The sequence below is a fragment of the Rana temporaria genome, chromosome 8, assembly GCF_905171775.1.
Source record: "Rana temporaria chromosome 8, aRanTem1.1, whole genome shotgun sequence".
NCBI classification, from domain to species: Eukaryota; Metazoa; Chordata; class Amphibia; order Anura; family Ranidae; genus Rana; species Rana temporaria.
In genome coordinates, this window is record NC_053496.1 from 73,293,796 (window position 1) to 73,310,220 (window position 16,425).

The following is a 16,425-nucleotide window of genomic DNA, read 5'->3' on the forward strand; positions in this document are numbered from 1 at the left end:
ATGGGGCACGACTCCTACCACTGATACCAATAATGGGGCACAATTCCTCACAACGACATCAACAATTGGGACCGATGATAATGCACAATTCCTCCCACTTACATCCACGATGAGGCACAATTTCTCCCACTGATGTGGGGGACCTTTTCTACTCCCAATGTCAACAGTCTGGCCCCTTAAAGTCTGAAGGACAGTAAACTGGCCCCCTCGTTAGAAAGTTTGGAGACCCCTGCCTAGGCAAACCAAGTAGAAGTGGGAGCGGGTACCTGTCAAAACAGTTATTTTGAGGGGACAGTAAATGTTCACTGTTATACAAGTTGTACACTCACTACTAAGTGTAATTTCTTCAGTGTTATCACATGAAAATATGTAATAAAATATTTACAAAAATGTGAGGGGTGTACTCACTTTTGTGAGATACTGTACTGTATATACTAGATCTGTAAAGAGCTTAATCAGTGGCAGTACATACCTAATCATTTCCGAATATACTTATTCATATTTTATCTTCTATTTTGGTGTTCTTTTGCTTATCAAATCATAGTCTACATGTTATATGCTTAGATTGTGGACATTTTTCCTCAACAAAATTTTAAAATTCTATATACGTTTATAAACAAATACAAATTAACTTGTGTATAACATGTAGATATAATTGAACAGTTTGATCATTTCAACGTTTACATTTACTGCGTCTGATTTTTTTTGATTTTTTTTATTCTTACTTTTTTTTTCCTCCGTCATAATAAATTACTTTAAACTAGTCCTAAAGTCAGGTAAGAAAAAGCATGTAATCCATTCAACATGTTGCTTTTTTAATGTTTGCTCATTTCCATTCATATTGTGCTGTGGTGTGATATTTATTTTCTCAATTTTCATCATCAAACAATTGTCTTGCTATGCTTTTTATGTTTCAATTACATTTTTTTTATACAATTCGGCCCAAGTGAGTTAAGGCAGCCTTTTCTGTTTGCCCCAGAAACCAAACACTGGTATAATCAGCTGTTAGGTAACCATCACCTATGCACCAGACATGTATTTTGTGTGGCTCAATCTTCATGTGACCCCAAGCATATTCTTACCAGGAACTGTTTCTCATGCCTTGTACACACGACCGGGTTTCACGATGAGAAAACTGCCATTTTTTATATTGGTCGTGAATACCGGTTGTGTGTATGCTCCCTAGCAGTTTTTGCAACGAAAAAACTGCCCTCAAAAAAATTGAAACCAGCTCTCTTTTTTTCTCGTTGTGTTTCCCGTCAGTTTTTTTTCTTGTCGCAAAAAACGGTCATGTGTATGCTTTTCCTAAGGGGGAAAAAAACTAGCATGCTCAGAATCAAGTATGCAGCCCAAAGGGTGGTGTCATTTGAAAGGAACTTCCCTATTATAGTCCCGTCGTACGTGTTGTACGTCACCGCGCTTTGGTCGGACGTTTTTTTTGCATGAACGTGTGTAGGCAAGTCAGGCTGGAGAGCAATCACGTCGGGAAAAACTTTTTTTTTTTTCCTGCCGAGAAAAATGGTCGTGTGTACAAGGCATCAGGGATGGTAAAGGTACTAGAAGCAATGAAGATATAGCACCTGACAAACTCTGCTAAAATTATATTGGGACTTTAAAGCCCAATCGAAACTTCAGTTTAAATCAGTTAAAGACATCCTAGGTGCATCAAAACAAAAGGCGTTCAATGCCAGTTTACTTAATTTCTCAAGCAACAATAGCCTGAGTAGAAAGGACTGTTTTCTGCCAGAAGTTGTAAAGGGGGATCTTTGCTCTCTGTGTGTAAGCAATAGTTTCTCTTCAGGTCTGAAACACTGCCTCCTGAGTCAGACCCATATCTCTGCAAAGCCCTTGGTCCCTACTGATTGGGGAGCTCTGGCTTGGACTGGCAATGTGTCAGATATCTGTACAGAAATGATTGCTTATTCACAGAGAGCAAGGGTCCTACTTTGTAGCATGCTCGCAGGACACAGACCTTTCTATTCTTATAAAGCTGCTTTAGAAAGTAAACAAGCTGTAACACATAGAAGACCATAAAGGAAAGAGAAAGGCGCCTCTAGGTGCAGTGTTTAAGGGCCAGTTCACACCAGACGCAGTTCCGTACAGTTTTGTGTGCATTTTTTCTGCACTAAAAATGCATTCACAGTGTTTTCCATGTATTTCAATGGCTCTAGCTGTCTCTAGTTCTCATCATGCAGTCAGATTCCGATGCAGAAACTGACCGGAAACTGACTGCATGGTGTGAACTAGAGCCAACTAGAGCCATTGGAATACATGGAAAACACTGTGCATGCATTTTGTGCAGAAAAAATGCACACGGAACTGAACGGAACTGCGTCTGGTGTGAACTGGCCCTAAAAGATTTATTACAGGCACAATGGGATTAAGAACACTTACAAGATAGTAAGGCCCCGTACAGACGAGCGGACAGTCCGATGAAAACGATCCACTGGATCGTTTTCATCGGACATGTCCGCTCGGAGATTTCTGTCTGATGGTTGTACACACCATCAAACAGAAATCCGCGCGGACAGGATACGCGGTGACGTGGCCACGCCGTCGCCGCGGCGACGTGCGCGACCCTGGAAGGTCAATGCTTCCACGCATGCGTCGAATCACTTCGACGCCTGCGAGGGCTTTCGGCCGAGCGGACATGTCCGGTGAGTCATACAGACGACCGAACATGTCTGACGGACAGGCTTCCAGCGGACATGTTTCTTAGCATGCTAAGAAACATTTGTCCGCTGGAAACCTGTCCGCTCGGCCGGGAATCCGGTCCGGTCGCCCGTACAGACGACCGAACATGTCTGCTGAAACTGGTCCGCAGACCAGTTCCAGCAGACATGTTTGGTCGTGTGTACGAGGCCTAAGAGGTCATAGGCATATAATGATTTGTCCTCATGCGGATCGCTGTAATCCTCATCTGCACGCTGCCGATTTGACATCAGGTTAAGATGTTTTGGGCGGTAATGCCTGACGAAGAAGCTGTGCATGTTCTGAAACGTGTTACCGCCCAACACCTTCACCTGATGTCACATCAGCCACATGCGTTCCAGCCTGGTTCCAGAACCCAGGCCACCTCATCGCATCTTCACCTCCTCGCTAATCCACGTCACCAGGGACCCTGACAGCTGCAGGATGGCTCTCTCTCCCCCAGAGAGACAAGGATTACAGCGATCCACATGAGGAAAAATCATTATATGCCTATGACTATCTTGTAAGTGTTTTTAATCCCATTGTGCATGTAATAACTCTTTTAACCACTGCACTTAGAGGCGCCTTTCTCTTTCCTTTATGACCCTCCAAAGCTGCTTCTTCTCTACAAAGTGCTGCCTTTAGTGCCATTTCTCCACTGCTACTAAGAAACGGATACCCAGCCTCACCAGAGTGCCCTCATCTCTCCCTCCTTTCTGCAACATGGAAGACCCTTTGTTATGATGCACCTGGAATGTATTTACAGTGCCATGAAAATGTATTCATACCCCTTGAAATGTTCCACATTTTGTCATGTTACAACCAAAAACGTGAATGTATTTATTGGAATTTTATGTGACAGACCAAAATAAAGTGGCACATAATTGTGAAGTGGAAGAAAAATGATAAATGATTTTCAAGATGTTTTAAAAATAAATATGTTAAAAGTGTGGTGTGCATTTGTAGTTAGCCTCCTTTACTCGGCTACCCCAAACTAAAATCTAGTGGAATCAATTGCCTTCAGAAGTCACCTAATTAGTAAATATAGTCCACCTATAAATACAGTTGTTCTGTGAAGCCCTCAGAGGTTTGTTAGAGAATCTTAGTGAACAAACAGCATCATAAATGCCAAGGAACACACCAGACAGGTCAGGGATAAAGTTGTGGAGAAGTTTAAAGCAGGGTTAGGTTATAAAAAAATATCCCAAGCTTTGAACATCTCAAGGAGCACTGTTCAAGCCATCATCTGAAAATGGAAAGAGTATGGCACAACTACAAACCTACCAAGACATGGCCGTCCACCTAAACTGACAGGCTGGGCAAGGAGAGCATTAATCACAGAAGCAGCCAAGAGGACCATGGTAACTCTGGAGGAGATGCAGAGATCCACATCTCAGGTGGGAGAATCTGTTCACAGGACAACTATTAGTCGTGGACTCCACAAATCTGGCCTTTATGAAAGAGTAGCAAGAAGAAAGCTATTGTTGAAAGCAAGCCATAAGAAGTCCCATTTGCAGTTTGTGAGAAGTCATGTGGGGGACAGAGCAAACATGTGCTCTATTCAGAACTTTTTGGCCTAAAAGCAAAACGCCATGTGTGGCAGAAAACTAAAACTGCACATCACCATGAACACATCATCCCCAATGTGAAGCATGCTGGTGGCAGCATGTGGGGATGCTTTTCTTCAGCAGGGACAAGGAAGCTGGTCATAATTGATGGGAAGATGAATGGAGCCAAATACAGGGCAATCTTAGAAGAAAACCTGTAATGCCCTGTACACACGATCGGTTCGTCTGATGAAAACGGTCCATCAGACCGTTTTTATCAGACGAACCGATCGTGTGTACGCAGCATTTAATCTACAAAAGACTTGAGACTTGGTCGGAGGTTCACCTTCCAGCAGAACAATGACCCTAAACATACAGCCAGAGCTACAATGGAATGGTTTAGATCAAAGCATATTCATGTGTTAGAATAGCCCAGTCAAAGTCTAGACCTAAATCCAATTGAGAATCTGTGGCAAGACTTTACAATTTCGGTTCACAGACACTCTCCATCCAATCTGACAAAGCTTGAGATATTTTGCAAAGAAGAATGAGCAAAAATTTCACTCTCTAGATTTTCAAAGCTGGTAGAGACATACCCAAAACGACTTGCAGTTGTAATTGCAAGGAAAGGTGGTTCTACAAAAAATTGACATATTTATTTGTAAAGAAAAATTGAAAACCATTTATAATTTTCCTTTCACTTTACAATTATGTGCCACTTTGTGTTGGTCTATCACATAAAATCCCAATAAAATACATTTATGTTTTTGGTTGTAACATGACAAAATGTGGAAAAATGCAAGGTGTATTAATACCCTGTACTGTAACTTATATAAACTAAAGGTTTGATTGGGCTTCAAGTTCTCCCCCAAGTTAAGCTTACTCAGTGATTACCTCCACAGAGTGGATTTCTAAATTGATACAACCGGAGGATGTGGGTCAGAATTCTCTAAAAAGACTTGAAACAATTAGAAAAGGCATATAATATAAGCTTGTTGCATTGCAATGCTTTGTCATGCTAAACCCCAAAAAGCTGCTGTTGGACAGGCTTACTCATCAAATTTGTGTAGAAGACCATGTGCTTGTATAAAGTGTACTGGTCAATACAGATTAAATAAATACATTGAACAATAACATAGATTGTTACAGTTTCCTAGGCCCTCCATTAAAGGATCACAGCCCCCCCCCCCCTCAGGCTCCATATCAGTGTGTCCAACCCACACCCTCCCAGTAGAACCATAAGCAGACCTTCTCTCTTTACTCATTGACTACATGCAAGATTCTTTTGGGGCTTTCATTCTTATTGCCTGTTGTCCCTAAAAGTTCCAACCAATGCTCAACATATGATGGCCTTGCACTAACCAGCCCCAAATGCTTAATTCTGACAGGCTTCCGTTTCTTATTACATGTGTCCTTCTCAGGCTCTGCCACTGAAATCTTCATACAGATCATTAGTAGCTGTAATAAACAATTTAATTGTGCTGTTAACTTCATGTGTTCAAACCGTGTTAATGCCATTATTTTGCTACTGCTTCGATGAATTAACTTTGAACTGCATGTAGTCTTTTTGACTGGAGCGAGGGTGTCTTGTTGGATGTTTGGTTTGAACTGGATTTGGTTTGTGTTTTTAGTTATAGGTTTTGGTTTGAGTTTTGCCTTTCATGTACCTTCCAGGGTTCAATCTGAAATCAAACTATACTGTAAAGTTGAATGACATGAGCTTGAATACAGCTATATCTATGTTTTCCTTTGTAAGGTTCACCAAAAGATAATGATCATCTCTCACATTTATAATACCAACATAAAAATGATTTAAGCTCTTTCCTAGTTACATTTTTCCGAGCTCACCATTTCTGTATTTCAGTGATCAAATTCATTTTTATCATATTCCATGTTGCCCTGGAAGCTGCATTCATTCTTCCTTTTGTGTTTTTTTTTTTTTTTTTCATCCATTTCATTGTCATCTGCGTGTACTGTGGTATATTGTAAATGCAACAACAGCCTCCGCTCCTTCAGTTCGGATAGGTCCTACACACTGAACAGAAGCTCCTTCGCTCGGGACAGTATGATGATCGAAGAACTCCTTGCGCCTTCAAAGGAACAGGTATTTATCCAGTTTTTATACTGAAAGCTGATATGAACATTGTAATGATGATGACAACTGCAGTAATATTCCTAAAGATTGTTGGTTGGGGTAATCTATATAAAATAAGTTGTCATTTTACATTTTAGTTATTTCATAATACATTCAAAATGAAGCATTTATCCACAGTACTAAAGTATACAAATGTAACACACATAGCCCAATCATCTCTAAGCTTGTACTTACTGCTTGTACTGCTTGTACTTACGAAGACCTCAGCATACAATAGCAGACAATGCCTACCAGCTCCCTCAGTTCATCTCTTTTGTTCCCTGGCTTCAGGGATGTGGTGTAACAAAATATGTTTTAATAGATTAAATTGTAACATTCTGATGCAAAAGGTGAGATATGAAGCTTTAAGTTAACTAGAGCTATTCTTATGACATCTGTATGTTTCTCCTGCCTTCAAACTAGTAATCAAATAGCCTCAATGGCCACCAGACTTTCCTACACTAAAATTTAAAAAATGTTTTTTCCCTTGTAGTGGGATGAGTGCATCTATTAAATAAAAACAAGGGTTGATTACAAAAGTATTAGGTGTTCTTCATTATATAAAGTCAATCAAGTTTGTAAAGTCAATGTTAATTGAGCCTAGTAGGAATACCCAATCATGTGCAAGGAAAAAAAGTGAATACAGCTCCCAATATTTATTAAGAAAAGAACATTCATTTGTTAAGTAAAGTCTTTACACCTTTAGTTAATTAACCCCACTATTGTTGGCTACTAAAGGTTTAGGCTGTTTCTTTTTAAAAGGTCAATGTTCACAAAATATATATTTAAGTTTTGGATAAATGTGAAGGCTTTTGAGTCACCCTTCCTCATCTTTCGGCAACTTTCAATTGGTGGAATATCGGCACCATAAATTCTTACTTCTGTCACGGATCACAGTCATATCAAGGTGGTCGCATTGTTTCTTTTGTAATTTTACATTTATTTATTTAAGTTACAAAACAGACTGAAGATCCCATTGGTCATGCTGTTGACACTGATCTTGGTGTCCGGACTGCCAAGGTTATTTGTGGTTTTAACCGATCAGAGAACATAGTTAATTTTTTTATGGAATTAGCTTGTAATAATAAATATATATATATATATATATATATATATATATATATATATATATACAGTTGCAATAAAAAGTATGTGAACCCTTTTGGAATGATATGGATTTCTGCACAAATTGGTCATAAAATGTGATCTGGTCTTCATCTAAGTCACAACAATAGACAATCACAGTCTGCTTAAACTAATAACACACAAAGAATGTTACCATGTTTTTATTGAACACACCATGTAAACATTCACAGTGCAGGTGGAAAAAGTATGTGAACCCTTGTTTTTAATAACTGGTTGAACCTCCTTTGGCAGCAATAACTTCAACCAAACGTTTCCTGTAGTTGCAGATCAGACGTGCACAACGGTCAGGAGTAATTCTTGACCATTCCTCTTTACAGAACTGTTTCAGTTCAGCACTGTAAACGTGCAGCAATTTTTTTTGGACAGCAGTGACTTATTCTGTGGTATCCTCCCGTGAAATCCATTCTTGTTTAGTGTTTTCCGTATCGTAGATTCGCTAACAGGGATGTTAGCATATGCCAGAGACTTTTGTAAGTCTTTAGCTGACACTCTAGGATTCTTCTTCACCTCATTGAGAAGTCTGCGCTGTGCTCTTGCAGTCATCTTTACAGGACGGCCACTCCTAGGGAGAGTAGCAGCAGTGCTGAACTTTCTCCATTCATAGACAATTTGTCTTACCGTGAACTGATGAACAGCAAAGCTTTTGGAGATACTTGTATAACCCTTTCCAGCTTTATGCAAGTCAACAATTCTTAATCGTAGGTCTTCTGAGAGCTCTTTTGTGTGAGGCATCATTCACATCAGGCAATGCTTCTTGTGAAAAGCAAACCCAGAACTGGTGTGTGTTTTTTATAGGGCAGGGCAGCTGTAACCAACACCTCCAATCTCATCTCATTGATTGGACTCCAGTTGGCTGACACCTCACTCCAATTAGCTCTTGGAGATGTCATTAGTCTAGGGGTTCACATACTTTTCCACCTGCACTGTAAATGTTTACATGGTGTGTTCAATAAAAACATGGTAACGTTTAATTCTTTGTATGTTATTAAGCAGACTGTGGTTGTCTATTGTTGTGACTTAGATGAAGATCAGATCACATGTTATGACCAATTTGTGCAGAAATCCATATCATTCCAAAAGGGTTCACATACTTTTTATTGCAACTATATATATATATATATATATATATATATATATATATATATATGTGTGTGTGTGTGTGTGTGTATATATATATATATATATATATATATATATATATATATATATATATATATATATATATATATATATATATATATAAATTAAAGGGGGTGAAACAAAAATGTAATAGAAGGTCTCCAGTTCTCTAATGACATAAATTGAAATTTCCTGGGTGATTTAATTGCTTCAAGCTCAAACAACATAATCGGTATATGCTCTTGCTGGATAAGAAAGTATACAGTCCTGCGAGTGACCTTCTATTAATCCATCATTAGGCAGACATACTTCTTATTTCATAAACAACCCTCAGCTGTTCTTCTCAAGATGTGTGCCAAGGAGACAGAAAGCAAAATGTTATTCAGTAATGGGGAAGTGCAAACTTCAGCAGTAACTGGTTCATGGTGGCCCAGGTTTATTAACATAGGAAATTCAAAGGATGTTAACACACTTAGGGGGTTATTTAAGATAGGCAAATCCACTTTGCACTACACGTGCAAACTACAAGTGCAAAGCGCACTTGAAATTCACTAAAAGTGCATTTGGAAGTGCAGTCGCTGTAAAGCTGAGGGGTAGATCTGAAATGAGGGGAACCTCTGCTGATTTTATTATCCAATCACGTGCAAGCTAAAATCCTGTTTTTTATTTTCCTTGCATGTCCCCCTCGGATCTACAGTAACTGCATTTCCAAGTGCACTTTCTGTGCAATTTCAAGTGCACTTTGCACTTGTAGTGCAAAGTGGATTTGCCTTTTGCAAATAACCTCCTTAGGGTTGCTTGTAAGTGTACGCCAATCTAAAGGACTGCCATTTAATTCATTCATGATCATTATAAATTGCTAGTATGTATTTTGAACAGCTCAATCTGTACAAAACTATTGTAGCAATTGCTGCACATCAGTATTCAGACTGGGAGAGGAAGGGGTTGCACTGTACTGTGCACTGCACAATCCTTCTTAACTGTATTGCACAGTGCTACAGATCTAACAAATAGAAGTTAATGATTAAAGGAGAGAACCCAAAGATAACTTCATTGCTGCTGTTCCTTCACTTTCCAATCATCCAGTCTTGAACTTTATTTTGTTGAAAGCGGTGAACATAAGTAAAAGGCCAGGCTTCTGTATATTGCCTGACAGGAGTGCCTAAATAAGAAAAAGGGTAAAAAGGATACCAAATGTTTATAGTGTTACTAAACCCAGGAGCCTCCATTTACTATATCTGCACTCCTACAGTACACAAAAAATGAAAATGCAATCATTTTTGCTATATTGATATAGCAGTTTTGTTACTTCTATCGGTGTGCAGCTGAGCACTGGATAAAGCTTGTAGGAGGAGTTTCCAATCTCCTCTGACTGTCCTATGAGGCTGCATAACCCCTGACTCTCTGTCTGGACAGTGCTGATTGGCCCTGTGCTGATCACATGCACCCTCCCAGAAAAAAAACTCTCTAGCAATACACATCAAACTGAGCATGTGCAGAGTGCCTCCAAGGCTCTTTACTATCAGCAGATGGGTTGAGGACAGTAAAAGAAGGGGAGGATCAGAGAAGACAGGCCACAATGCAGAGGATTAACCCCTTAGGTTCCACAGTGAGTATAACAAGCATGCTTTACTGCATATACAGACTGAATTTACTGTTGTCGGTTTAGTAACACTTTAAGTAAAAAAAAAATCCTCTGAGCAAAAATGGCTGGGAAAAGTATAATGGAACACTGAAGCCTATGGTTGGCCAACATCCAAATGTTGCAATGATTAATTTAATGCCTTATAAGGGAAGTGTACAGTATTTTTTATAGTTTATAACACTACTTTGCATTTCTTTAAAATTATTGTAGGAATAAATTTAACTTTTTAAAAATAACAAACATGATCTACTTATATGCTCTGTGCAATGGTTTTGCACAGAGCCACAGAGCAGCCCTGAGCCTCCTCTTCTCGGGTTCCCTAATGGCTCCCTATGCTGTGTCTGCTGTGTCTGAGACAGTGAGGTGGGGAGAGCCTCTGCTCTTATGCATATTGCAAGAAAGTTTTTTTTACCTTAATGCTCTAAAGTAAAAAAAACTTTCTGCCTTTAGAACCACATTTCATTTTCTCTGTTTTTAAGTGACTGAACAGTGGATCACACAGAGGTGGTAATTAATATCAAGAACAGTACTGAAAACAAATCTGACCCTTTTATACAGCTCTATAACATAATCATTCGAAATAAGAGAACTTTTTAATCACACCATTACAGGGCAGTATTCGGAAACCATCTGCTTAACTTCAGGACACTGTCTTACAGTCCTGCTAAAAACAACTGTCAGGTGAATAAATAATACATTTATTAATGAAAAGAGAAAGCTCTTGGCAGGAAAACATCCTTGGGTGCACCTGTACTAAAGGTAATTGTAAGCCACTTAAACAGGATTAGCCATGTTGTATGAGTCTGTATAGTAAACACATTAAAGTTTCCATCATGTAGATTTAGCCAACAAAAGACTATGCGTGGTGGAGGAATCAATGATATTTGCTTCCTGTCTGTGTTGTGCAAAAAAAGTAGCTAACGGAGAAAATGGGGTAACGTTTTACCCCATTGTAAGCTTCCAGGGCTGTTCAAAGTGAAATTGCTACTGATGATCGTCCTATTTGATAAAGAAATTTGTACGTACCTCTTTCCTGGTACAGACAAAACAATCCTTTGTTACAACCAGAGAGTTAGAATATGGATACAAGAAAATTGATATTGTTGAATCAGGATATTGCTGGCATCATAAAATAAAGATGCCAAGTGTGGTACTAAGCCTCCACCTTTAATCTAGCCCTTATTGCAATAGTTGTCAACTTTCTTCCCATAAAGACTGCTGCTATTACAGCCCTTTTACAAATCAAGCTTCCAAATGTGTGCTCTCTACAGCCCTGACTTGTGCCACATCTGATATTTCTTTTAGCAAGATCCATAATAAGTTTAGACGAAAAAATAAAACCTAAAAATATAAAGGGGGTGGATAGCACCAAAATAGAGCAAGATAGTGTAAACAAAAAAAAAACCTTTAGCTATTAGAGCTGGTTCACACTGGGGCGACCTGGGATCCGACTTCAAATCGCCCCAAGTTGCCCCAAGTCGCTTGGTCAAGAAAATGAATGGAAGTCGTCTTAATGTACACTACTGAAGTCGCTGCGACTTCAGAAAAGGTTCCTGTACTACTTCAATCCGACTTCTAGGCAACTTGTACCCATAGTTGTGCTGGAAGTCGTGTTGCCCCTGTGTGAATGGGCTCTTAGAAGTCAGTATAATTTTTTTTTTCTTCACTGGCCTGAGTAAGCACCTAGTTAGTTGTAAACCTCTAACATAAAAAATGAAGAAAGTACATCCCTATAATTTATATTTGCCACTATCCAAAGCGTTTCTCTGATAATACTCTATGTCAACACCAAACCCTCTCTGGAGACAGACCACCCCCCCATAGCACACATCAGGTGACTCATACTCTGTATGTTTTTATATGAGCCTGTTAGAGGGGGTGTGTTCCTTCCCAGATTTCAGATTACAGGGCCTATGTGCTCTAGCTCTGCAGTATGTATGTGTGACATCAGATCTCTGTCCCTCTTTCTGCTGCTGAGAAAAATACTTTGATCTGGGTGTTTTAAAAGATCTGTAGATGCAGAGATACAACATATGTAGGAAGATTTGTTTTGTCGCTGTGTATCACATGAAGCGAGTCACCTAATGTGATTGTAAAGGGGAAATGTTTTTTACCTTCATGCATTCTATGCAAGAAGGTAGAAAACCTTCAGTGTGCAGCTTCCTCCGCCACCCCCTAAGACTTTCCTGAGCCTGATTCCAATTCAGCGAAACGCACAAGAGCCAAAACTCTCCTGGGTCTCTCTTTCCTCATTGACTGAGACACAGCAGTGGGAGCAATTGAGTCCCACTGCTGTTAATTACAGCCAGTAAGGAGGAAGTAGGGGGAAGGACTGAGCCACACTTCAAGACACACAGAGGCGGCTTGGGAGCAAGCATGCATGAGAGAAACTGGGGGCATTTAGAAGGGGGGAGGGGCCAGAAGCACTGGCAGAGGGGCCTGAGAAGAGAAGGATCGGGGCTGCTCCATGCAAAAGGTAAGTATGACTATCTGTAAGGGGTCCTGAGGGCCCAAATAAGTGCCAAATGACAGCATGCAGTTACTGAGCCACAAGTTGGGCACCAGGGCCTTATATATACTGTGGCCATACTCTGATTTCAGCTTTGCATATAAAAAAAATATTGACTCTTAATTGTGCAATTATACATTTATACAGTGTGTGTATTTGTTTGTGTGTGTAAACACACGTTTATCCTTGTGGAGCATGGGAATTTCCTACTCATTCAGAATTCAGTCTTCATATGCACATGCCTTACATTCTTCAAGGGAATACTCTGAGCATGATAAGCTGTCTTCATTCTTTGCACATAGAAGAGAGCAGCTTTTATATTAGTCTTTAATTGTACAAAGTCTCAGCTTAAACTTTCTAAGCTCCGCTGAATGACCAGTTGAGTGAACTAGTTGCAAATTCTCAGTCATTCACTGTCGGGTAAGGGCAGTGTATATAGATGTCTGCCTGCAAAGTCTGTGTATTGTAATGCACAATTGCACATGTCAATAAGGACTGAGGGGAAAGATCAGAAGAAATTAACATTTTGCATCTTGTGTGCCAGACCCTTTGTGAAGGCACTTTTTGCAACTTACTGTCTACTTCTCAGGTTTAACGAGCCCAATCTTTTTGCTGTCTTTCATCACTTCAAGCTGAGTGGCTGAATCAAGAACTATTGATAGTAACAGAGGACATATTGATCTGACATGGCAAAACATATGGGCCTGGTGTAAACATACTTTTTATATTTACTGATGTTGGTCCTGGCTTTAAACAGTATTTCAGTTTTAATGCAATTGTTTCTAACATTGGTCTCAACCACCACTATTACTAATTAATTATACATGAGGTTAGACAGTGGTTGCATGTAATTGTGTTTTGTTATTGTATGACATCTTTAGGAAATGTTCTGAAGTTCCACTCATTCTATTTAAATATTGCATACCTGGATTTTTCAAAATACATTCATGAATACATCCAAGAGTGCTGTTAACCCTCAGTATCTATTTTCCAATGTAAAAAACAATACTTCTATTTAAAGTTATAATTTTCTTTTTGCCCAGAAAGCATCAGGGAAAGCTTCAAGTTAGCACTTAGCTTGGCAGTCCTGAGATTATAACCTTGGTCTCTAAGCATTTAATGTATTATTTTATTAAATAATTATATCCGTCCTGCTTTTTAACAGTCTTTAAAATTGTATGTTGCAGCATCTTTCATTTACAAGAGAATTTGACTCAGACTCACTTAGACACTATAGCTGGGCTGCGGACACGTTGGACAATGTCAATCTCGTCTCAAGTCCAGTGCATTCTGGGTAAGTTGAACATTTTTTTTTAATGTCTGATTATGCTCTCCAGCCACATAAATGTGACTGTAGATTGGAGCAGTCCAAACATGGATACTCCCCTTACTTTATTTTGGGTGATCTTCAGGAATTACACATGAACTTAAACAGAAGAGGTAAGTATGATCCATAACAAGTACTAGTACCCCAAAAAACATCATTAGGGGAAATGTACAAAACTTGCAGGTAAATTAGAGATGTACCATTACTAATTTGTTTACAAATGAGCCATATTGTGTGAGAATAGTTTTACTAAAATGCGGTATCTACATGGTCTATATAAGGACTTTTCTATATTGGATACGATTTTTGGACTTTGTGAATGCTGGATTATGCCTAGGGCTAAGTGACTATCAACTGAATGTGAGATACTGTCTGAGTTGCAGGGACCTGCAATAAATGCATTTAGGATTATTGTTGGCCTCTACAGTTAATTATCAACCCCCCTGTCAGCTATAGAACACTAGTAATGATTCTCTGTCATGCAGCAGTGCAATTACGTATCCTCTTGTATAGTAAAGCCTAAAAGGAAACACATCAATAGGGCAATATTTAGTCTGCTATCGCTGACTATGTACTGAAAATGTTAATTGTATGGATATCATGCTGACCTTCTGGCATCAATACTTTGACTCACTGACCAGTAAAAATCATAAAGCTCAGGAGCTCCGATTTTCGTCACATTCATACTTGTACGTATTGAAGCAGTTGGGTCAGAATAACCATCTAGCAACTAGCATCTTCAGATAGCTATTAGCACTAACAGGCTACATATTGTGTTATAGGGAACTAAGCATAGATGGACAGCTAATATCTAAGCCAGAAAAAAACACAAATCTACTGGAGATGGCTGTTGCCCATCTCTTGATAGTTTTGGGAGAACACACCTCTGCAGCATCACTCATAATGTCACATGTCTCGCGTTGGCAACAAGAGTTAGGCAACGGTAGTGTCCAGCATTGGAATGTAGCCTTAGACACAGTGCCATGTAGTAGACCTATGTTCCCTTTTAAAGAATATAATTAAATGTTTGTTTTCAGATTGATAAGGTGTGCTATATGTTTACATCCACATAAAGTTTACAATAAAAATAGAGAAAAGGGTAGCCGTGGATTGTGTGTAGACATATAGAAAGACCAATAACACTGGCATACATTTAAGAAATGTATTACATCAATGATTAAGACTTAAGCCTCGTAAACATGCATGGTTTTCTCAGCAAGAAAACTGCTGGCAGAGCTTTCTTCCCGAGTAAACCGTGCGTGTGTATGAGGCTTTGAGGTTTCTCGTCGAGAAAACTGCCCAGAATCTAGACGAGAAAAATAGAGAACCTGCTCTCTATTTTCTCGTCGTGTTTTCCTGCCGAGAAACCCAAGCGTCTGTATACTTACCTGCCTCCATGGAAACCCGCACATGCTCTAAATGACTTTGACGCATGCTGAGTAGCTTCCAAGGCATTGGTAGGGTGAAGCAAGATGGCGGCGGCTGCATTGAATATGACCAGCGCATGCTCGTCGTAGTCTATAACGCCACTGTGTTCGTGCCATTCAAAAGAACGGCGGTTCTTTTGAATCGTACGTCTGTACACTCGGCCGGCAAGAAAATCTTGCCAGGAATCTCGTCAGGAAAAACAACAGTTTTTTCCTGTCGAGAATCTTGGCTGTGTGTACAGGGCTTTACATATGTAGGGAATACTGCAGATATTAAAATATGTTTATTTTTTGGTTCATATTGGCTAGAAAATGGTTAAAAAAACTCCACATGTAACCTCAACGTGTTTCAAACATTCTTCTTTAGGAGTACTTGCGAGTAGAAATGCTGCAACCCCAACACTTGTTCTTAAAGAGGAAATAAACTCTTCCAAAAAAAATGTCCCCTTTCCCTGCAAAGTAAATGCATAATGTGCTAGTATACATCGCATACTAGCACATTATGAGCACTTACCTGCAAACAAAGCACCGACCCCACTGCAGGCCGCGTCCATCTTTCCCTGGTCTTCCTTCCGAGGCTGCAAACTCCGGCTGTGTGACTGGCCAGTCATGGTGCGCACTCCTGAAGAAACAGCACTGGCGGCCGTTCCTTCAGAGTGCATTATACTACATCAACAGGTAGTATAATGCTGGAATCCTCATCCAAAAGAAAATCTCTATCCCATAAGGAAAAAATCACATGGAGGAGCAGGATAAACTATTGTTCAACAAGTAGTGTAGTTTCCAGCACAGAGATTACTTAACACAAATCCCTTGATGTGTATCAGATCATATGGTACGGGAGATCAACAGTCGGCTCCTCCATACACTGAAGGTGAAA

At 39.6% G+C, this 16,425-nt stretch overlaps 1 protein-coding gene across 28 annotated transcripts in view; it reads left to right on the plus strand.

Annotated features, from left to right (window-relative positions):
* Positions 1-16,425, plus strand: part of ANK3 (ankyrin 3) — a 391,181-nt gene that overhangs the window by 284,501 nt on the left and 90,255 nt on the right. For 15 of the 28 annotated variants that reach the window (XM_040362029.1, XM_040362028.1, XM_040362018.1 and 12 more), the window contains 3 exons: positions 765-776; positions 6,240-6,342; positions 13,979-14,085. In XM_040362029.1, coding sequence (XP_040217963.1) covers positions 765-776; positions 6,240-6,342; positions 13,979-14,085 — 222 coding nt within the window. The remainder of the gene's footprint in view (positions 1-764; positions 777-6,239; positions 6,343-13,978; positions 14,086-16,425) is intronic. The other 13 variants (XM_040362006.1, XM_040362007.1, XM_040362019.1 and 10 more) reach the window with 3 other exon arrangements.